The sequence below is a fragment of the Palaemon carinicauda genome, chromosome 7 (assembly GCF_036898095.1).
Source record: "Palaemon carinicauda isolate YSFRI2023 chromosome 7, ASM3689809v2, whole genome shotgun sequence".
In the NCBI taxonomy this organism is placed as follows: domain Eukaryota; kingdom Metazoa; phylum Arthropoda; class Malacostraca; order Decapoda; family Palaemonidae; genus Palaemon; species Palaemon carinicauda.
The window spans coordinates 1923454-1947318 of NC_090731.1; the positions used below are offsets into that span (position 1 = coordinate 1923454).

Here is a 23865-nt window from a genome sequence, read left to right on the forward strand (position 1 = left end):
CAAACGAACCTTTGTGCGTCCTGTTGACGTTGGCGTAGCTAAGTCACGTCAGTCACGATATGTAGAGCCTCACTCGATGCGGTCACGTGTTGATTTTCAGCCGCATTTGGACGTTAGGCCACTTCCTAATGCTCCTGTTGACGTTCAGGACGTTCGCTAACCAGCGGAGTTGACTTGTTTTGACGCTGAGCGTCAACCACCGCAGTCTAGAGTTGTTTTGACTGCTCAGACTAGGCAGTCAAAACAGTCTCGAGTGGACGCCGACTGTCCTCCCGCACCTGTTGTTGTTGACAGTTCACAGACTGTTAAGCAGTTACATGACGTTGCGTCCTGGTCCGCTACTAATGCACCAGTGCGTGTGGACGCTGCGTGTCAAGCATTGCCAACCCCTTTGCTTGTTTCTCAGCAGTTGTCAGATGAGGATCCTTCAGATGAGGACGTTGCTGACCCTCAGCATGATGATCATCCTTCGGATGTAGACGAACCCAGAACAGTTCCTCCATCAATGGACTTTAAGAAAGTCATGTTAATTTTTAAGGAGTTGTTTCCCGATCACTTCGTCGCTGTTGCTCCTCGTTCGCCGCCGTCTGAGTTTGTTCTAGGCGTACCTGCTAACATGCCAGCCTTTACAAAACTTGTGCTCTCTCGCTCTTCCAAGAGAGCTTTACGGCTTTTAGGCGACTGGTTGGAAACCAAGAGGAGTTTGGGGAAGACGGCCTTTGCCTTCCCTCCGTCTAAATTCTCGTCTAGATCGAGCGTCTGGTATGCCACGGGAGAAGTTCTCGGCTTGGGAGTCCCTGCCTCTGCCCAGGGTGACTTCTCAAGCCTTGTAGACTCTCCCCGCCGCCTAGCCATGAGACGCTCTAAGATTAGTTGGTCCTCCTCGGACCTTGACCATCTGCTGAAAGGCATTTACAGAGCCTTTGAAGTTTTCAACTTCCTTGACTGGTGTTTGGGAGCCTTAAGTAGGAAAATCTCATCGGCTGATAGAGATGTCTCCTTACTGATTATGTCCTGTATGGATAAAGCCATCCGCGATGGTTCCAATGAGCTCTCCTCCTCTTTTACGTCGGGAGTCTTAAAGAAGCGAGAGTCCCTTTGCTCTTTTCTGTCGGCAGGAGTTACTCCCTGTCAGAGATCTGAACTGCTCTTTGCTCCCTTATCAAAGTTTTTGTTCCCGCAACATTTGGTTAAGGACATAGCTTCTTCACTCGTGCAGAAGGACACCCATGACTTGGTAGCGTCCTCTGCTCGCAAAGGGACTCCTTCGACATCCTTTTCTGCTAGACCTAGGATAGACACTCCGGCGTCCAGATTTATTCCGCCCTTTCGTGGCAGAGCTCCCAGCAGGGGAAGTACTCGTGCCGAGGGAAAGAGAGGAAAGAAGAGAGGAGCCAAGTCCTCACGTGGCAGAGTCTGACTGCCCGCAGCCTCAGACAGCAGTAGGTGCCAGACTGAAGAACTTCTGGCAGGCCTGGGAGAAGAGGGGCGCAGACCAACAATCTGTGAGGTTGCTCAGAGAGGGGTACAAAATTCCATTTGTACGCAAACCTCCTCTAGCGACTTCCCCCATCGACTCTCTCCCAGGTACCGAGAGGAGTCAAAGAGACAAGCCCTGAACCTAGAAGTGTCTCTTTTGCTAGAGAAGGGAGCGGTGGTGAAAGTCTCGTACCTTCAATCACCGGGGTTTTACAACCGTCTCTTCCTAGTACCGAAGAAGACAGGAGGTTGGAGACCGGTGCTAGACGTCAGTGCACTCAACGTCTTTGTTACGAAGACAAAGTTCACCATGGAGACCACGAAATCAGTCTTAGCAGCGGTCAGAAAGGGAGACTGGATGGTCTCTCTCGACCTAAGAGACGCATACTTCCACATCCCCATACACCCAGATTCCCAACCGTTTCTGAGGTTTGTTTTCAACAATGTGGTATACCAGTTTCGGGCCCTGTGCTTTGGCCTAAGTCCTGCTCCTCTCGTGTTTACGAGGCTTATGAGGAATGTAGCAAAAATTCCTCCATTTATCGGGAATCCGAGCCTCCCTGTACTTGGACGACTGGCTTCTCAGAGCCTCGTCCAGTCATCGCTGTCTGCAGGATCTTCATTGGACATTGGATCTGACCAAGGAATTGGGACTTTTGGTCAACATAGAAAAGTCCCAGCTGATTCCATCCCAAACTATACTGCATTTAGGGATGAAGATTCGCAGTCCAGTTTTTCGGGCTTTTCCGTCTGCCCCCCGAATAGAGCAAGCCCTGCTCAAAGTCCAACTGATGTTGAAGAGAGAACGATGCTCAGTCAGGAATTGGATGAGTCTAGTAGGAACTCTATCATCCCTGGAGCAGTTTGTCTCGCTAGGAAGGCTACACCTTCGACCTCTCCAGTTCCATCTAGCCTTTCACTGGAAAAAGGACAAGACGTTAGAGATGGTCTCAATCCCGATCTCCGAACCAGTAAAGGCATGCCTGAATTGGTGGAATGACAATATCAGTCTGAGAGAGGGACTTTCCCTAGCAGTTCAGAACCCAAACCACGTACTATTCTCAGACGCGTCGGATTTGGGTTGGGGTGCGACCCTGGACGGTCGGGAATGCTCAGGTCTGTGGACCTCAAGTCAGAGGAGCATGCACATCAACGGCAAGGAGCTTTTGGCAGTCCACCTGGCCTTGATGAACTTCGAGAGTCTCCTTCGAAACAAAGTGGTAGAGATCAACTCCGACAATACCACAGCCTTGGCATACATTTCGAAGCAAGGAGGCACCCACTCCCTGACGCTGTACGAGATCGCAAGGGACCTGCTCATTTGGTCAAGAGATCGAGGCATCTCCCTGTTAACGAGGTTTATCCAGGGCGACTTGAACGTCTTAGCAGACTGCCTCAGTCGGAGGGGTCAGGTAATTCCTACGGAATGGACCCTCCACAAGGACGTGTGCAAGAGTCTTTGGGCGACTTGGGGTCAACCCACCATAGACCTCTTTGCAACCTCGATGACCAAGAGACTTCCAATCTATTGCTCTCCAGTCCCAGACCCAGCAGCAATACACATAGACGCATTTCTTCTAGATTGGTCTCATCTGGACCTATATGCATTCCCACCATTCAAGATTGTCAACAAGGTACTGCAGAAGTTCGCCTCTCACGAAGGGACAAGGTTGACGTTAGTTGCTCCCCTCTGGCCCGCGAGAGAATGGTTCACCGAGGTACTTCGATGGCTGGTAGACTTTCCAAGGAGTCTTCCTCTAAGAGTAGATCTGTTACGTCAGCCCCACGTAAAGAATGTACACCAAAGCCTCCCCGCTCTTCGTCTGACTGCCTTCAGACTATCGAAAGACACTTTAGAGCTAGAGGCTTTTCGAAGGAGGCAGCCAGTGCGATTGCAAGAGCGAGGAGAGCTTCTACCATCAGAGTATACCAGTCGAAGTGGGAAGTCTTCCGAGACTGGTGCAAGTCAGCATCTGTATCCTCGTCCAGTACCTCTGTAGCCCAGATCGCTGATTTTCTCTTACACCTGAGAAGAGTTCGCTCCCTTTCAGCTACCACGATCAAGGGCTACAGGAGCATGTTGGCTTCGGTCTTTCGGCATAGAGGCTTAGATCTTTCCAACAATAAAGACCTACAAGATCTCCTTAAGTCTTTTGAAACCTCTAAGGAACGTCGTTTGGCTACTCCTGGATGGAACTTAGACGTGGTCCTAAGGTTCCTCATGTCAGACAGGTTTGAGCCATTACATTCAGCCTCCCTGAAGGATTTCACTCTTAAGACTCTTTTCCTGGTGTGCTTGGCCTCGGCTAAAAGAGTCAGTGAACTTCATGCCTTCAGTAAGAACATCGGCTTTTCTACAGAAAAAGCCACTTGTTCTCTTCAACTTGGTTTCCTGGCCAAAAATGAACTGCCTTCTCGTCCTTGGCCTAAATCTTTTGATATTCCTTGCTTATCAGAGATCGTAGGCAACGAACTGGAAAGAGTGTTATGTCCTGTTAGAGCTCTTAAGTTCTATTTAGCTCATACTAAGCCATTACGAGGTAAATCTGAGGCGTTATGGTGTTCAGTTAAGAAACCATCCTTGCCTATGTCAAAGAATGCTTTGTCATATTTTATCAGATTTTTAATACGAGAAGCTCATTCCCACTTGAATGAGGAAGACCGATCTTTGCTTAAGGTTAAGACGCACGAAATTAGAGCTATAGCAACCTCCGTGGCCTTCAAGCAAAATAGATCTCTGCAAAGTATCATGGACGCGACTTTTTGGAGAAGCAAGTCAGTGTTCGCGTCATTTTACTTGAAAGATGTCCAGACTCTTTACGAGGACTGCTACACACTGGGTCCATTCGTTGCAGCGAGTGCAGTAGTGGGTGAGGGTTCTACCACTACACTTCCCTAATTCCAATATCCTTTTTAATCTGTCTCTTGAAATGTTTCTAATATTGTTTTTTATGGGTTGTACGGAAGGCTAAGAAGCCTTTCGCATCCTGGTTGATTTGGCGGGTGGTCAAAGTCATTTCTTGAGAGGGCCCAGATTAGGGGTTTGATGAGGTCCTGTTAGTATGGGTTGCAACCCTTCATACTTCAGCTCCTGGGAGTCCTTCAGCATCCTAAGAGGATCGCTGGGCTTCGTGAGGAAGACAGACTTACAAGGCAGAGTAATCGTCTAAGTCAACTTCCTTACCAGGTACCTATATATTTTGGTTTTGTTATATTGATAACTGTCAAAAACTCTTAGCATATACGCTGTAAACTTAATTAACTCTGGTCTCTACCCACCGCCTTGGGTGTGAATCAGCTATTATATATTCACCGGCTAAGTTAAATATTTAAAAATGATATTTTAATTATAAAATAAATTTTTTAATATACTTACCCGGTGAATATATAAATTAAAGGCCCTCCCTTCCTCCCCAATAGAGACGCAGCGGGACGAGAAGAATTGAAGGGTTTGTTTACATGCAAGAGTGGTATCTGGCCGATAGTTGGCGCTGGTGGGCACACCCGCAACCTTCATAGCGATCGCTCGCGAGTTTTTGAGTGTGTTTTCTGTCGAGCCGCTGAGCAGCAGCTATTATATATTCACCGGGTAAGTATATTCAAAAATTTATTTTATAATTAAAATATCATTTTTCATATTAAGAATTCATGAAGTATAGATGGTATGGAGTTTCTGCTAGGAGTAGCCATAGTTAGTAATAGTGTCTCTGTTCCTATGCTGATATAAACTCTTCATCATTTAATTAAGAGGATGTCTTCAGCTTGGCTGAAATGGCCTCTGAGTCATAAACAAGTATCACGTCACTCATTTCTTCGACAGCAACCAGTATGTACGTATGTACTGTCTCTGCTCTCATCTTCCTACTGCTGGACCTTTCCTTACTTTCTTTTGTGATAAGTATTGGGTTTTCTCTTTTTGCTATGCATTACCCCTCTCTCTGTGAGAGTGGAAACACACCCAAAGGTAAGCATTTGGCGAAGAGACTTTAATTCCTTTGAAGATACAAACCTTTGGTTCTCAATCTGTTGCGTACCTTTGCTAAGGGCGTGACTTACAGTTCCCCTTCTGAGGAGTTCATTCACGTTCTTCCTATCAGGAAGAAAGTAAAGCTCTTGAACTTTAACCCAACTCTGTGGTAGTGCTCCTTCGTGAGGGACTTACTCGTTTTTGCCTGAATGTTCTATCGTTCCTACCTGCCTGTTTTGAAGTTATCGTCTGGCTGGTGTGCTTGACACCGCCAGAGTGTCACTGGGTGTGACCCCTGTGTAAAGCAGTCCCTGTGCTCCCTTGCGACAAAACTCCAGTGTAGATGTTTTGTATTTGGCGAGGAAGCTGTTGTAATTTACTCCTGCAAGAGGGCGCTTGAACCATTAGCAAGGAGAACTAGAGTTCTCTCTCTCTCTTCTTCCTCTACCAACCTCTCTCTCTCTCCTCCTCCTCCTCCTTTTTCTTTGTCGGATATTTCCTTTTCGGGAAGAGGAATGTCGCCTAGGAAGACCTTTCGGTACAGTTCCATGGAATTTAATGATCGCTCTTCTTCAGGAAGGAGCAATGGATGGTCATTGCCGCTAACTGGTACATTCTGGGTCGGTTTCCGCTCTTGCACTGGTTCTAGGTGAGCGGTCCTTCTGAACCCAACACCTCAAGTGTTTGAGGGTAAGGTTACACATCCTCCTGCTATGAAGGGAGAGGTGCTCTTCGTATGGTACGTCTCATCGAGAGCAGGACCAGTCTCCTGGTTGTCTCTTCTGGTACTGGGGTGCACCAAGTAGAGAGATGGTAGTCACGGACCCTTCCCCCTTGTCTTCCTGCGCTTCCTAGGATCTATCGTCATTTTTCGTGATTGAAAGCAGAGCATTGCCTCACGTGCTTACGAGTACCGGGCTGTGTTCTGTGTTCTTACGAGCATAGAGCATTACCTCATATGCTTACGAATGCCGGGCTGTGCTCTGTGTTCTTATGAGAATCGATCCACATTCCCATCAAAGACAATATGATTATCATCAATTCTTAAGAAAATGCATAACTGGACTACAACACGTACTTCAGCTGATTCGTCCAAAGCTTAAGACGAGAAACTGAAAGATGGACGAGGTCTTTCAGTTGCCGAGATACATCAGGAGAGAGATTTCCTCTATACGTGTTCTAACTGTCTGCTTTGTTAGAGCAAGTTCTTTTGCTTTCCTTTCGATGCTTTCATCTCCAAGAGGTCTTGCGTGTCAGTTGCAAACTGGCAAAAACCTTGTTTGATTTGTTAAATTTTATTGGATATTTTCTATAGTTATTCCTAAGCTAATTAAAAAGAGTACTGTGTATTGAATTTTATTTAGAAACAGTTGAATTTTCAATATTAAACTTACCCGATGATCATATAGCTGTCAGCTCTGCTGCCCGACAGAAAAACCTACGGGCGGAATACGCCAGCGATCGCTATACAGGTGGGGGTGTACATCAACAGCGCCATCTGTCAAGTAGGTACTCAAGTACTCGATGTCAACACAGAACCAATTTTCTCTCTGTCGTGCCACTGGCAAGACCTACTAAATACGCTGTTACTAACTGGATTTGTTTTCACAACTATTTGGTGAAGTACACTATTCCAGTTTTAAGCTTTCGCTATGCAGGGGTTTTATCTTCATTTCAAAACTTGAACTCGTTTTGGATAGATTTAATTATGGTGACAAAGAGAGTATGGACTCTCTTTCACTTTTAAATGGCAGACCCTTCCCTTAGACGGAAGTGTGTTTAGGTTTTTAGTAATTTTGCTTAACACGTTATAGATCTATATATTTTATATCTCTCCGCCTTTATTAGGCCTCTTCGATTAACTTTCCTTTTTCCTGATATAGGCGGTCCTAACTTGGAACCGAAGTTAATCAACGTTGAGCCCGTTATATCGTATTTAACCTTTAAAGAATTTAAAACTTTTTAAATTTAATGTTTTATGAAAGAATTTCTTTGATAGTCTCGTACTGTTTTCAAAGATGAACTAGCGTTTAGTTTTTTAGTCTACGCAGTTGTTGACGTTCAGGACGTTCAACATGCGCTCTATCGTTACGATAGAGAGAGAGTGTATCACGGTTTCACTTTGCAGTAAGAGTAAACCGATTCTAGCGTTTCGTTCATTCTTTCTTAGCTTAAATGGTTTAAATTCTAAATTCAAGGAACTTTTTATTTGGAAAACCTTTCAGTTTTTTCCTTTAGCAAATAACATGTTTTGACGATATATAATTGGGCTCTTCTCTCAGGTGCGAAATCTAGAGAGAAAGAGAGAGATAGAGACGGAGGGAGAGAGAGGAGAAAAAAACGTTTCGTTCAAGCGGGTAACGTTGTTCTCGTTTTACTCTCCTCCCTAGTCGCTGTAGGGGAAGAAGGTAAAACGTTTCTAGGGTTTTATTCTTGTTCCCAGGCTATGTGCGGTGAGAGATTGTAAACGTAGTTTATTTGAACTAGGGTTTAGTCTCTTTCCCAGCCACTGAATTCTTTATCTTTATATATGTTTTCTGTTGCATTATACGACTGTTTTCGCAATTACTACCTTTTAATGAAGGGTAGGATTGCGTGTTTCAGGTAGAAATCAGTAAAGTTTCGATTTCAGTGAAATAAGTGCAAAACAGAAAATCAAAGTGATAAAGTGATATGCGCAAAGTGTTACAGTGTTGCGTCCGAGGGTTCGTCTGTTCGTGCCTGTCGTTCACCTAGTCCGGGACCTCTTGCAAGCTCCCAAGCCCAGGGGAGAAGTAATGTCGAACGACTTATGGGTTCGTCAGGCCTTGATCAACGAACAGACGTTTTCCCTCCGTGGTTTCGGGCGTATCTACCCAAGATCGCCCCACCCACACAAAGACGAGAGAGCCCATTTACTTCTCGTCTGCGGAAGAGGTTTCTCGTAAGAAACCTTGGACCAAGGTCTCGCAGCTTATTAAGTGCAAGTCGGTCCCTTCCGCGCAAGTCCAACGGCCCAGGTGTAGCCACTGGGTCAGTTCGGACTCGCTGCAGTCTTCCGATGACTGCACACCTCCTAAGAGAGGTAAAGCGGTACCGCAACAGGCAGTAACTCCGTCTGTTGCCGCACCCGCTGTTTTAGACCCTAAGTGGTCTTTACTGCAGTCTATGCAGACTCAGTTAGCTGCGGTTATGCAGGAGTTTCGTGCGGAGAAGGTTGACACTGCTCCCGTTAGCCTACAACCTCCCGTTAGCCTACAACCTGCCACGGTTGTGCGCCCAGCAGACGCTGAGGCTGCCTGCTCCCACACTCGGCTGTGAGAGCTCCTCCACCCATGCGCAGTCGACCCTGCCAGACGCATGCTGACTCCCACAGACGCACGGAGCACTCCGTTGCCGTGCGTGAGCTACCACAACAACAGGAGGGTGGAGTTAGGCTGCCGTGTTTTGACACGGTGCGTCAGCCTCCGCAACCCACTGTGGTTACCGCCACTCGCCCGCAGCAGACTAGTCAGTCAGGAGTTGAGGCTTCCCCACACAGCTTTGGTTGTTGCCAGCTCACAGACTGTCAAGCAGTTACATGACGTTGCCTTCTGGTCTGCTACTAATGCACCAGTGCTGTTTGTCCTCACGCACCTGTTGTGGTTGACAGTTCACAGACTGTCAAGCAGTTGCTTAACGTTGCCTTCTGGTCTGCTGCTAATGCACCAGTGCTGTATGTCCTCACGCACCTGTTGTGGTTGACAGTTCAGTTTTTGACAGTTCACAGACTGTCAAGCAGTTACATAACGTTGCCTTCTGGTCTGATGCTAATGCACCAGTGAGACCCTCACTGAGATAACCTAACTTTTCTCGGACAAGGTTCCTGTAGATGAGAAAGTGCTGTTCTCCCTCCTACTGATATTCCTTTGAGGACTCTGTCATTTGGAGAGGAGCCTTAAGCTGCTTAGCCTCCTTTGGACTTTAATTAAATCATGATGATTTTTTAAGGATCTTCGTCCGGATCTTGTAACTGCTGCTCCTCGTTCGCCTCACGTCAGAACTTACACTAGGCCTAGCTACTTCGAAGCCGTTGTTGTTAAGCTAGTGCTCTCTCGCTCTCCTAGAGAGCGTTACGTCGGCTAAGCGAATGGTTTTTGCACCAGGAGGAGTTTTAGGGATACAACCTTTTGATTTCCCTTCTTTTTATCTGGCTTATAGAGCGAGAGTCTGATAGGACACGAGAGAAGTTCTCAGCTTGGGAGTTCACTCTGCCCTGGTAGACTTCTCAATTCTGGTAGACTCGGCCAGGCGCATAGCCAGGAGACGCTCCAGTTGTTTACAGTTCAGCTTCTCAACTTTTGTCGAGCCTTTGAAGTTTTGCTGTACTATTATGTCACACATAACAAGGCTTCCAGGGATGGTAAATGGTTCCGCTTCAGTCGCTAACCCCGTCTGTTGCCACACCTGCTCCCGTAGACCCTAATGGGCTTTGCTGCAAGACATGCAGTCCAAGCTTGTGTCCTTGATAGAGGACTTAATACGGAGAAGAACCTTCTGGCCAACAACCTTCCTACCGGTTGGTTGTGCGCCCTGTTGACGCTGAGGTATCCTACTCGCGTCCGCCAGTTGAGGTGGTTCCTCCACCGATGCGACCCAGTGTGGGTTGCCAGTCGCACGTTGACGTTAAGCGACGCTCGGAGGTGGTTGTTGACGTTCAGTGTGTCACTAGGAAGACGTTCAACAACCAGCAGAGGTGACTTGTTGTGACGCAGTGCGTCAACCTCAGCAACCCGGTAGGGTGTTGACTGCACAACCCTGACAGTCTAGACAATTTCGGGTTGACGCTGTACTTCCTCGCGTCCCCATGGTTGTTGACAGTTCACAGACTGTGCAGCAGTACCATGATATTGCGTCCGGCTCCGTCACGCATCCACCAGTGCGACCGGATTCAGCGAGTCAGACGTTGCCCACTCCGTTGCCGTTTCCTCATCAGTTTCGGATGAGGAACCCTCTGATGAGGACGTTGCTGAACAAGACGATCAACCCCCAGCCCTGCTATCCATCCAGAAGATGCTGAAGAAGGAGCGCTGCCCTGTCAGGCTGTGGATGAGTCTGGTAAGGACACTGTCATCCGTGGTTCATTTTGTGTCACTAGGAAGACTACTCCTCCGTCCTCTTCTATACCATCTAGCTTTTCACTGGAAAAAGGACAAGACGCTAGAAGCGGTCTCGATCCCGGTTTCCGGAAAGATAAAGTCTGGTCTGACTTGGTGAAAGGACTTTTTCAACCTTAGAAAGGGTCTTCCCCTGACTGTTCAGACTCCCAACCACGTTCTCTTCTCGGACGCATCGGACGTAGGCTGGGGTGCGACATTAGACGGTAGGGAATGCTCGGGATTATGGAACTCGAGTCAAAGGACAATGCATTTCAACTGCAAGAAGCTACTGGCAGTACGTCTGACCTGGAAAAGCTTCAGGTCTCTCCTTCAAGGCAAAGTGGTGGAGGTGAACTCGGACAACACACGGCTTTGACGTACATCTCCAAGCAAGGAGGGACCTACTCTCTGACATGGTACGAGATCGCAAGGGACCTCCTCACCTGGTCAAAAGGTCTAGACTTTTCACTAGTAACGAGGTTCATCCAAGGCTACTTGAATGTCATAGCAGATTGTCTCAGTCAGAAGGGACAAATAATTCCAACAGAATGGACCCTCCACAAGGATGTATGCAAGAGACTTTGGGCCACCTGGGGCCAGCCAACCATAGATCTCTTCGCAACCTCGATGACCAAGAGGCTCCCAATAGTTTGCTCACCTATCCCGGACCCAGCAGTAGTTCATATAGATGCCTTTCTACTAGATTGGTCACATCTAGATCTATATGCATTCCCTCCGTTCAAGATTGTCAACAAGGTACTGCAGAAGTTCGCCTCTCACGAAGGGACAAGGTTGACGCTAGTTGCTTCCCTCTGGCCCGCGAGAGAATGACGCACCGAGGTACTTCGATGGCTAGTAGACGTTCCCAGAACACTTCCCCTAAGGGTGGACCTTATACGTCAGCCACGCGTAAAGAAGGTACACCAAGGCCTCCACGCTCTTCGTCTGACTGCCTTCAGACTATCGAAAGACTCTCGAGAGCTAGAGGCTTTTCGAAGGAGGCAACCAGAGCGTTTGCTAGAGCAAGGAGAACATCCACCCTTAGAATCTACCAATCGAAGTGGGAAATCTTCCGAACTGGTGCAAGTCAGTATCCGTATCCTCGACCAGTAGCTGACTTTCTCTTATATCTGAGGAAAGAACGATCTCTTTCAGCTCCCACTATCAAGGGTTACAGAAGCATGTTGGCATCAGTCTTCCGTCACAGAGGCTTAGATCTTTCCAACAATAAAGATCTACAGGACCTCCTTAAGTCTTTTGAGACCACGAAGGAGCGTCGTTTGGTTACACCTGGTTGGAATTTAGACGTGGTACTAAGATTCCTTATGTCAGACAGGTTCGAACCGCTACAATCAGCCTCCCTGAAAGATCTCACCTTTAAGACTCTTTTCCTGATATGCTTAACCACAGCTAAAAGAGTCAGTGAGATTCATGCCTTCAGCAAGAACATCGGATTCTCATCCGAAACGGCTACATGTTCTACAACTTAGTTTTCTAGCCAAACACGAGCTGCCTTCTCGGCCTTGACCAATATCGTTCGATATTCCAAACTTATCGTATGGTTGGAAATGAACTAGAAAGAGTATTATGTCTTGTAAGAGCTCTTAAGTTCTATTTAAAAACCTTTACGAGGCCCGTCTGAAGCTTTATGGTGTTCAGTTAAGAATCCATCTTTGCCTATGTCAGAGAATGCTTTATCCTATTTTATCAGACTGTTAATACGAGAAGCTCATTCCCATCTGAATGAGGAAGACCAAGCTTTGCTGAAGGTAAGGACACACGAAGTTAGAGCTGTCGCAACTTCCGTGGCCTTTAAACAAAATAGATCTCTGCAAAGTATATTCGACGCAACCTATTGGAAAAGCAAATCAGTGTTCGCGTCTTTTATCTTAAGAATGTCCAGTCTCATTACGAGAACTGCTACGCTCTGGGACCATTCGTAGCAACGAGTGCAGTAGTGGTGAGGGCTCGACCACTACAATTTCCTAATTCCATAACCTTTTTTAATCTTTCTCTTGAAATGTTTTATTATTGTTTTTGGGTTGTCCGGAAGGCTAAGAAGCCTTTCGCATCCTACTTGATTTGGCGGGTGGTCAAAGTCATTTCTTGAGAAGCGCCTAGATTAGAGGTTTTGATGAGGACCTTTAGTATGGGTTGCAACCCTTCATACTTCAGCTCCTAGGAGTCGCTCAGCATCCTATGAGGATCGCGAGGCTCAGTAAGGAAGACGTACTTAAAAAGGCAGAGTAATTGTTCAAGTCGACTTCCTTACCAGGTACTTATTTATTTTATGTTTGTTATTTTGAATAACTGCTAAAATGAAATACGGAATACTTAGCTCATAATAATGTCAACATGTAATGCTGGTCTCTACCCACCCCCCTGGGTGTGAATCAGCTATATGATCATCGGGTAAGTTTAATATTGAAAAATGTTATTTTCATTAGTAAAATAAATTTTTGAATATACTTACCCGATGATCATAAATTAAAGGACCCACCCGTCCTCCCCAATAGAGACCCAGTAGACCGAGGAGAAAATTGGTTCTGTGTTGACATCGAGTACTTGAGTACCTACTTGACAGATGGCGCTGTTGATGTACACCCCCACCTGTATAGCGATCACTGGCGTATTCCGCCCGTAGGTTTTTCTGTCGGGCAGCAGAGCTGACAGCTATATGATCATCGGGTAAGTATATTCAAAAATTTATTTTACTAATGAAAATAACATTATTAGAATGTTGCATACTAAAGTTATAATAGAATTCTTAAATACTGTACAAAAAATAAGTATATTGATAAATCATATTTGTTCCGTAACTGAAATACAAACCACGCTATTTACATGGGGTAATTACTTCGGCGTAGCTGAATGACGAGCCATAAAAGTTTTAACGAGGGTTTACTACCCCACCGCTAGTTAGCGGGGGTTAGGGAGGGGTAGCTAGCTACCCCCTCCCCCCCTCACACACACACCGGTGATTGCTTCACTTTACTTTTGGCTCGGGCAGAGAACAGACCTGTCTGCTCTCTCCCTCGCTTTGACTGCCATATTTAATCTGTTTTTTTGCTTTTTCTTTTTCAGTGTGTTTGAAGTTGGCCTCTACTATGCGTACTTGCCCTGGACTTCCCAGCCGCCCTTGTGGGACCTTTATGTCGGCAGTCGACACCGATCCCCACACCTTATGTCCTCACTGTAGTGGCCAGCGGTGTGATAGTGGTAACATGTGTATAGAATGTAGGGATTGGTCTACCTCCCAGTGGGAGAGGTTTGCCCAGCGCCGGAAGAAAAAGTCCAAAAGGGATCTTTCTCCTTCAGAGGCTTCTTTGAAGAGAGAAAATTCTAGGACTTCTTCCGTAGCCCTTTCCTCCTCCGAAGCTCCCCCTCGAGCGGTCTCTTCCGAGAGGCCGGCGAGTGGTAGCGTAGACCGTATTGCTGTTGACCGATCCTGGGGTGCGGGAGAGGTAGTCCGGCTGCCCCTCCTCCCCCGGAGGAGAATTTGAATATGTCTAATTGTGATTTATTACAGCTTTGGGCTTCCTTGGGGCTGCAGGGTTCGCCCTCCAAGGAAGCCCTGTTTGACATGATCAAACTTAGTGCAGCTGTCAAACAATCGCCAACTACAGCAGGGATAGATCCTCTGTCTGTGGTTGACGTTATTGTGACGGAGACATCTCGTGGGTCAAGTCAAACCCCTGTTCCTGTTGCCGAGGTAGCTGACGGCTTAGATTCCCCCTCTGAACATCCTTCGAGGGAGGATCTAAGTCCCACGGTCTCTCCTGCCGGTGATTCTCCCCCTTTGGGGAAGTTCACTTACAGAGACTCCTCTGCGGAGGCCCCTTGATGGTCAGCCTGCTGATCCCATGGCCCCTCGTGGGCGTATAAGGCGGAAGGCTCGTCCTCCCCTTCGCCGTAGAGGCCTTCCTTCCCCTCACAAGGGAGTTAGGAGGCACCTCTTCGGCTCGTCGTCGCCACAATCCTCTGCGGAGGAGACGACTCGCCGTTCGCCGACCCTGCCAGCTACCACCTTAGACCTCTTCGGGGATCGTTCGCGATCCCTTTTGGATGATGGTCGTCCTTCGGGACACAGTGACCAGTCTTCCTCCAGACCTGCTGTGCCGTCACCCTTTGATGTTGCAGATGCGCGTTGCGCGCCACCTGATCCTGCCATTGCGCAGGTACCGGGCCCCTCGGGGCTGAAGAGCCTTGAGCGCAAAACTGCACCTCTCGCCCTCAAGCGCCAGGTTCTTCCTGCGCGCCCTCCTACTGCTGCCGCTGTTCCTGTCTTAGCGCCTCAGCGCTCACCTGCGCACGTGCGCGCCCCTGTTCCTGCTACGTGCCAGGGTTTCCCTGCGCTCCCACATCCTTCTACGCCCCTTCGCCCTCCAGCAGTTCCCGTGACAGCGCGCCAGCGCTCACCTGCGCACACGTGCCCCAGCGTTCCCCGGTTACTGCCTCGTCGCGCGCAGTTCAAGAGGTTCCTACTCTAGCGCACAGGCGCTCACAGGTTCCTCTGGACTCGCAGCGCCCGTCTGGAGTTGCGCGCCCACGCGCAGTTCCAGTTCCAGCGCTCGCACGCTCGCCAACGCACCAGCACGCTTTTACATCACAGCGCGCCGCCCAGGAGGCGACTAAGCTAGAGCACGGGCGCTCACAGGCACCCCAGGGCTCTCCTTCCAGACCGCGCGATCCTGCACGCGTTCCAGCCGTGCGCGACGCTCCGGTTGCAACCGCCCAGGAGGCGCCTAAGCTAGCGCATGGGCGCTCACAGGCACCTAAGCTAGCGCACGGGTGCTCACAGGCACCCCAGGGCTCTCCTTCCAGACCGCGCCATCCTGCACGCGTTCCAGCCGCGCGCGACGCTCCAGTTGCGCGCCCCGTTCCAGTCATCAAGGCGCCACATGCAATCCTCCAGTGCACACCTGTGCGCTCTCATCAAGCCGCGCGTCCTGCTCGCCCACCGCAGCAGCGCACACTAGTGCGTCCACATCCTGATGCGCGCCCACAGGCGAGTATGCCTGTCCTGTCGGACCAGCGCCAACCTACGCGCCAACGTGCCATCCCTTCCTCGCGCTATCCTGAACCGGCGCTGCGCGCCACACGCCCTCGCCAGCTCCTATGCGCCCCCGTGCCCACGCGCGCGCTCCATCGCTCCCACGCTCCTGTGACCTCGCCTGCGTGCCACCGCGCCCTCGCGCCCGCTCCACCACCCTCTCTCCCCCACGCTGATGCACGCGCACGAACGCGAGATTCCTGTGTCACGCGATCCTTTCGGGCGCAACCCTGACCAGGGCCCATCACGCTACCTCCAGCGCGAGCGTCGCCAGGCGGACAGGTCTTCGTCTCGTTCCCCTCCCTGCAAGCGCAGACCAGCGCACTCGCCGGAGGAGGGGCGGTTCCCGGACAGGTCTAAGGACTCTTTCTCTTCAACTTCACAGGCGAACCCGCATTTGTCGATTCCTCCAAGGGATCGAACGATCCCCTTCCCTCCAGAGGGAGTGTCTGACAGGGCGACTGTCAGCCAGCAGCCCTGGTTCGGTACCCTAGTCAGAGCTTTTGTGCAGGCGATGAAGCCCACCCTCTCTGACATGGGTCGCAATCCAGTGGCAGCTTCCTCCCCCCTGAAGAGGAAGAGAGGAGTCTCTCCCGTGGAAATACCTCCAAGGCCTATTTTGTCTCCTCGCAGATCCTTGCGCAAGGCTCCTTCTCCCCCCCAGACTTTCTCTCCCTCCCCTGCTAATGAGGATTACCCATCCTCAGGGGAGTCGGACGAGCCGGACCATTCCCCCATCGCACCAATGGGGTAAGCTTCGCCTCTCCCTGAGAAGTCTTCTCGTCCAGGGGTGGAAAAGAGCCTGCACCCATCGTTACTCGAGTCCTGCATCCCGCCCAGGAGGGAACCGAAGGACTCTAAGACGATCCCTAAATCGTCAGCAAGGATCAAGCAGGAGTCATCTAGACCTTCCGAGGATGTCCAAGTCTCCCCCCAGGAAGAGCCACTGGGGACGGGAGACTTCGCTGCCAGTCCTTCAGGAGGAGAGCGCCAAGAGTCAGAACACACATTCTGGCAAGTCCTGACCCCCATGAGGAACCTCAACGGAATCCCAGACCCTGAGATTCCTCCTCGTGAAGTTAAGGACACGGTCCTGGACCGCGTCTACGGCACCCAGAAACCCTCTAGGGCCAGTGCAGCCTTGCCCTGGTCTCAGGGGATGAAGAGTGCCAGGGACAAGGTCGAAGGCCAGCTCTCTGAGCTTGCCTCCTCCAGCAGATCCAGCGCCGCTAACAAGCTCCTCCCTCCTCCTCGAGTCCATCAGAGGAGGTACTTTGAGATCCTTGAGGAGCCTTGTTTTGGTCTTCCGATGCATCACTCTGTGGAAGAACTCACTGGGGGAGTCCCTCTTGAGAGACTCTCCAACCGGCACGTGTCCTACTCAGCCACTGAGATCCTAAGCCAGGAGAAGGTCGCTAAGTGTGCCATGCAGGCAACTTCGTGGCTGGATATCTGGCTGGGGTCTCTGGGCATCCTGGTGCGGTCTGAGGACCTCTCCAAAGAAAGCACCAGGAAGGCACTGGAGACTTTCTTACTCTCGGGCACACGGACCATTGAGTTTCTGGCCCACCAAGTCTCTAGCTTGTGGGCCAATATGATTCTCAAACATCGGGACGCTGTGGCTGAGAGGTTCCACCAGAAGGTTCCCTGTTCGGAGATTAGCAGGCTCAGACACTCTTCCGTGTTCGGTAAGAGCTTGTTTGAGCCTAAGGACGTGGAGCTTACCGCTGAGAGGTGGAGGAAGTCCACCCAGGATTCCCTCATCCATAGGGCCCTGACATCGAGGCCCTACAAACCTCCAGCGGCTCAACAGCCCCGTCCAGCTAAGGACATGAAGAAGACCACTGCAGCGAAGCCGAAGGTGTCTAAGCCCTTTCCTGCCAAGAGCAGAAGGAGCAAGAAGTCCTCCAGGGGAGGCAAGAACCCTAGAGGTAACAGCCGAGGCCGTAAACGCAAGGGTTGGCAGTCCCCCTGCATGTCCACCAGTGGGGGGATGCCTACAAAGTTGTGCGACAAGGTGGCAGCAACTCGGGGCAGATGCCTGGACGATTTCCATGATCACTCTGGGTTATCGTGTCCCGTTCACAGCCTCTCTACCTCCCCTGACAGCGAATCCAGTGTCTTTGAGCTCTCTTGCCATGGGGTCGGCAAGAGGGCAAGCCCTTTGGGCAGAAGTCCAGACCATGTTAAAGAAGGACGCTCTCCAGGAGGTTGTAGACGGGTCCCCAGGCTTCTACAGTCGACTCTTTCTTGTGAGAAAGGTGTCTGGAGGCTAGAGACCAGTCATCGACCTCTCAACCCTGGACGGGTTTGTCAAGCAGACTCCATTCAGTATGAAGACGGCAGACACGGCCAGACTCGCAGTGAGACCACAAGACTTCATGTGTACACTGGATCTAAAGGACGCGTACTTCCTGATCCCAGTCCATCCGTCTCCAAGGAAGTACCTAAGATTTTGCCTAGACAACAAGATCTACCAGTTCAAGGTGCTGTGTTTCGGTCTCTCCACAGCCCCTCAGGTGTTCACCAGACTGTTCACCCTCATCTCTTCGTGGGCTCACAGGATCGGCATCCGTCTCCTTCATTACTGGATGACTGGCTGATCCTAGCAGACTCGGAGGCAACCCTTCTTCGCCACCGAGACAAGCTCCTCGAAGTTTGCCGGGATCATGGTAAATCTCAAGAAGTCCTCTCTGCAGCCCTCTCAGAAACTGGTATATCTAGGCATGGTCATAGACACCAATCTCCACAAAGCCTTCCCATCAGACGACAGGATAGCAAGGCTGAGGAAGGTCGCGAGACCTTTCCTCAATCGAGAAGAACTCCCACCCCAATCGTGGCTACGTCTCCTCGGCCACCTCTCCTCCCTGGTCCATCTCGTTCCCAACGGTCACCTCAGAATGAGATCCCTCCAGTGGCGACTCATGTCTCGGTGGAATCAAGGTCACGATTCCCCGGACACTCTGATCCCTATGGGTCCTGCGGAACGGACGGACCTCCGGTGGTGGGTGGCGGACAAGAACCTACGAAAGGGAGTGGATCTTCTCGTTCTTCCCCCGGATTTGATGTTGTTTTCGGACGCATCAAAGAAAGGGTGGGGGCCCACGTTCTGAACCACAGGACCTCAGGCCTGTGGTCAGAATCAGAAAAGTACCTTCACATAAACCTGCTAGAAATGAAGGCCGTATTCCTGGAACTTCAGAAGTTCCACCAAGTCCTGGCGGGCCACTCCGTGGTGGTGATGAGCGACAACACCACAGTCGTGGCTTATATCAACAAGCAGGGAGGTACCTTTTCGGAACAGCTATCCCATCTTGTAGTAGAGATCCTGAGATGGTTCGAAGTCCACTCGATCTCGCTAGCGGCTCGCTTCATTCCAGGCAAAAGGAATGTGCTCGCCGACAGTCTGAGCTGAGCGACGCAGATAGTGAGTACCGAGTAGTCTTTGGATCCTCAAGTAGTCAACAAAGTCCTGACTTTGTGGGGTTCCCCAACGGTGGATCTGTTTGCTACAGCGCTGAATTTCAAGCTCCCGATGTACTGCTCCCCACTCCCGGACCCCAAGGCGCTCTGGCAGGATGCCTTCCAACAACGGTGGGACAACGTCGATGTGTACGCCTTTCCCCCGTTCTGTCTGATGAGGAGGGTGCTCAACAAGATCAGAATATCAGTCAATCTTTCAATGACCCTGATAGCTCCGCTATGGCATCACGCAGAATGGTTCCCGGACCTTCTGCAACTCCTCACGGAGTTTCCGAGAGAACTCCCTCCACGTCACGAGCTACTCAAACAACCACTCGCCAACATCTACCACAAAGCCGTAGGTTCGCTACGACTTCACGCCTGGAGACTATCCAGCATCTCCTCACAGAGAGAGGATTTTCGCAACAAGTGGCGAACAGGGTGTCTGGACACCTGCGCAAGTCATCCGCAGGAGTCTACCAGGCGAAGTGGAGAGTCTTCTGTGGTTGGTGTCATGGAAGGGGTATCTCTCCACTCGATGCCACTATTCCAGCAATAGCGGAGTTCCTCGTGTATCTGCGGGAGGAAATGCGCCTTCCAGTCTCGGCAGTGAAAGGCTATCGCTCAGCCTTAAGTCTTGCCTTCAGGCTTAAAGGAATGGACATTTCTTCCTCGCTAGAACTTTCCCTTCTCATACGGAGTTATGAACTTACCTGCCCTCAGTCGGAAGTGAGACCTCCTCCATGGAACGTGGTTCGAGTTCTCAGGTCTCTTAAGAGACCTCCCTACGAACCATTACGCCAGGCTTCTGATCGCCACCTTACCTGGAAGACGGTTTTCCTGCTAGCTTTGGCCTCGGCCAAGCGAGTCAGTGAGCTACATGGTCTCTCGTACAACATCGCCCATTCAAGGGGATGGGGGGAGGTAACGTTCAGCTTCGTCCCTGAGTTTGTTGCCAAGACTCAGAATCCGGGAGTGCTGGACCCTAGGTTCGACTCTTTCCAGGTTTCGAGTCTCCGTTCTGTAACAGATGACCCAGACCATCTCCTACTGTGCCCAGTGAGGAGTCTGAGGTTGTATCTTAAAAGAACAGCTGCAGTTCGTCCCCAGGTGCGAGCCTTGTTCGTGAGCACCGGGAAGACGAAGAGGAGGGTCACCAGGAATACCATCTCGGCCTGGATTCGCAAGGTGATACATCTGGCCTTGAATCCTGACCCTCCTCCATCACGTCGCCCCAGAGCGCATAATGTCAGGGGCATAGCTACGTCCCTGGCCTTCAAGAAGAATTATTCAGTGACGCAGGTCCTTCAAGCTGGAGTGTGGAAGCATCAGACCACCTTCACGGCCCACTACCTGCAAGACGTGACACACAGGAGGCTCGATACGTTCTCTATCGGCCCTGTGGTGGCTGCACAACAGCTGGTCTAACCTCAGGCTCCTTAATGGACAAGTAGCAGAAGGTTGAGGGCATTGTTATCCGGTTTAAGTCTGCGTGAATGAAAAGATCTGTCTAGCCCTTATTCTTTTCTTCATCCTCTCCTCCCTTGGAGAAAGCAGCATCCTGGGTTCTCTGCATAGCTGACCTCAAACCTCTGCAGGTAAGCCATGCTCCCTTGTGTTCCTAGTATTAAGTGTAATACTGTCATGTGCCCATACCCTGACGAGGTGGTATTGGGAGAGTCCTAGCCTAGATTTCCATCTGAAGAACTCCAGGTCAACTTCCTAGGACGAGTCACTTCTCACCTTCACACACAGCTTATGTAGGCCGCAGCAGTTTCACAGCATGCCAGTGAGGAGCAGGGACCCTTTATTTCTTGAGTACTTACACACTCGAATTTGGGGTCCCCGGGCAAGCCAAAGCCAGTATGGCAGGAGACTTACCGCCCTTCCTAAGGGTTGAGTCACCCCATGTAAATAGCGTGGTTTGTATTTCAGTTACGGAACAAATGACAAATTCGTAGATAATTTGTATTTTTCCTAACTATACAAACCTTAGCTATTTACACATACGTGCCCGCCAGCCCTGTCTTCCGAGATAATTCCTACCTCTAAGCAAAGTGAAGCATTCACCGGTGTGTGTGAGGGGGGGGGGTTTAGCTAGCTACCCCTCCCTACCCCCTGCTAACTAGCGGCGGGGTAGTAAACCCTCGTTAAAACTTTTATGACTCGTCATTCAGCTACGCCGAAGTAATTACCCCATGTAAATAGCTAAGGTTTGTATAGTTAGGAAAAATACAAATTATCTACGAATTTGTCATATTTTATATTTAAAAGTGTGTATAAAACATTTTAGCTCAATTTCAGTGTACAACAGGAAAGGTATTGAAGCAAAACAGATATTCCAGGATTTTCGTTTAGCAAAACGTACTCATTGTATTTCAGGTCATAACTTTAAGATTAACCTTAGACTCTTCCAGATCCTGATATGGCAACACTCGTTCACTTTCCCTCTTCTCTTACAGGTGGTCACCATTAGGTGTCGCAAGACGAAAGGTCAATGTAGACTTAAATGCGTCGTGGTCAGTGATGGTGGCGGGAACAAGACCTGTTTCCTCATCTACACTGCAGACATGTTCCTTTTTGAATGTTGCAATGGTGAGGCATCTCTCTCTCTCTCTCTCTCTCTCTCTCTCTCTCTCTCTCTCTCTCTCTCTCTCTCTCTCTCTCTCTCTCTCTACACCTCACCCCCATTCTTGCTGCCTTTCTTCCACCTTAACTATCACTCTACTTACAATTTTTTCTCCCAGTGGGACCTTGGCACTGAAGGGCTTTCCTGGCCCCAACACCCAACTCTTATGAATGAGGAATAAATTTTACAATATATGTTTTTTATATTTGTAGCCATAATTATTATTATTATTATAATCTAAGACAAATAAAACTATTTAGATTTATTCAAGTGAATTATTGTAAAAATAAAATTTGTGAGTTTAAAAAGAAGTTACAGAATAAGAATCTTTTTAATCGCTTGTTTCTCGAACTAATCGACCTTCGTCTCTCACAGGTGTTTGACAACTGCGCCGTCACCGTTATGATTTCGGTGGAACCGTAGACGTTTGGACTTGGGATACAGCTGTCCAGGAGGATAAAGATAGACCGAGACACCCCAAGATGACGCCTTCTTGATCTATCTCTCCATGTTCTCGCCTACTTTCTCGCTTCGAAAATGTTAAGGAGAAGGTGAGTGACGATCCTTGCTCTTCGTAGCTGCTTAGTGTCATCTGTGTACTTTGTAGGGTACACTGTAAGCATTGTTAAATGGTTTTAACAGATTCTCTTTCTGTCACTTTTTAACTGTCTGCTTTATCTTCAGTCCCAATTCCTACCCTTCATTGTTCTGTCCATCTTCTTCGATGTTTAAACATAGATACAAACTATATTCCTTTATAACTGGTGGCGGGGAAGACCCACTCGCATGTGGGTCAGCTCGACGCTCACTTTTGGCTTCGGCTGTTTTAATCAATTTGCTTTTTCTCATTCTAGATAAATGTAAAATGCAAAAGAAGTTATTTACTGGGTAAGCCGAAAATATGCGATATGTTTTTGTGTAAACCTGCTGTATTAATCTAATCCTTCTTGTGACTTTTTTGTTTGTAAATTATGATTAAAAAAACACAAATGTAAAGGTAAACAGATCAACTTGAGACTATATAGATTCTTATAAAGTTGATGAAGAAGGTTAATAATTTTTTTATTTATGTCTTGAATTTATGTCTTGAAATTGATGTGTAAGACATCTATGTCTGAAAGGAAAGTTAATTCACAGGGCTATATGTAACAGAAGACATCCGGTAATGGTTCGGGTGTATTATCTCAACACCTCCATAGAATACGAGCGCAGACGACAGTCTCTAAGACAAAGCAGGGTCTAGGGGTGATATGAAAATTCAGTTTTCAATATTAAACTTACCCGGTGATCATATAGCTGTCAGCTCTGCTGCCCGACAGAAAAACCTAAGGACGAAATACGCCAGCGATCGCTATACAGGTGGGGGTGTACATCAACAGCGCCATCTGTCGAGCAGGTACTCAAGTACTCCATGTCAACACAGAATCAATTTTCTCTCTGTCGTGCCACCGGCAAGACCTACTAAATACGCTGTTGTTTTCTGGATTGATTTTCACGTTATTTGGTGAAGTATTCATTTCTGGTTATTAGCTATCGCTGTGCAGAAGTTATCTTCAATACTTCCTTGCATTCTTTTTATGAATTTTCGATTATTTGTTGACGACTTGGATAGATTTTGAATTCCCCCCTTTGACTAATTCAAGATGTCTGACCCTTCTCAAGTCCCCAAGTACAGGAAGTGTAGCGCTAGGGACTGTTCAAGGCGTCTTCCGAAGGCCTCTATCGATCCGCACACCGTTTGTTCCAATTGTAGGGGTAAAGCCTGTCAATTGGAAGATCGATGTGAGGAATGCATTGGGCTTTCGGAATTCGATTTTCAAGAATTCCTGAAATATGCACGTAGGCTAGAGAAGGATAGAATCAGGAGGAGTTTGTCTCGCTCAGTAGATTTTTCCTCTCCCCATGCCCCACAACCTATTCCTTCCCCTGTAGTGGTTGCACCCGACCCCCCTGCTAGCTCTCATCAACCTTCGATGGCAGATATGATGCGTGCCATCCAGGCTCTAGGTGAGAGTCGAGTCATTGGCGAATGACCGCAATCAACTCATGGCTGACGTCAGGGAGTTGAAAGGTAAGAGTGCAGTGGGAAGTGAAGTGAGTGTTTGTGCAGTGAAAAGTGTCAGTGTTACGCATGAGGGTGCGTCTGTTCGTGCCTGTC

The 23865-nt window shown here is 49.1% G+C and overlaps 1 protein-coding gene across 1 annotated transcript in view; it reads left to right on the forward strand.

The window, feature by feature from the left end:
- LOC137643796 (uncharacterized) overlaps positions 1-22261 on the forward strand; it is a 703394-nt gene extending 681133 nt beyond the window's left edge. The window contains exons 4-5 of the mRNA XM_068376482.1: positions 21541-21673; positions 22083-22261. Coding sequence (XP_068232583.1) covers positions 21541-21673; positions 22083-22090 — 141 coding nt within the window. The 3' untranslated portion in view covers positions 22091-22261. The remainder of the gene's footprint in view (positions 1-21540; positions 21674-22082) is intronic.
- The last annotated feature ends 1604 nt before the right edge of the window (positions 22262-23865 follow it).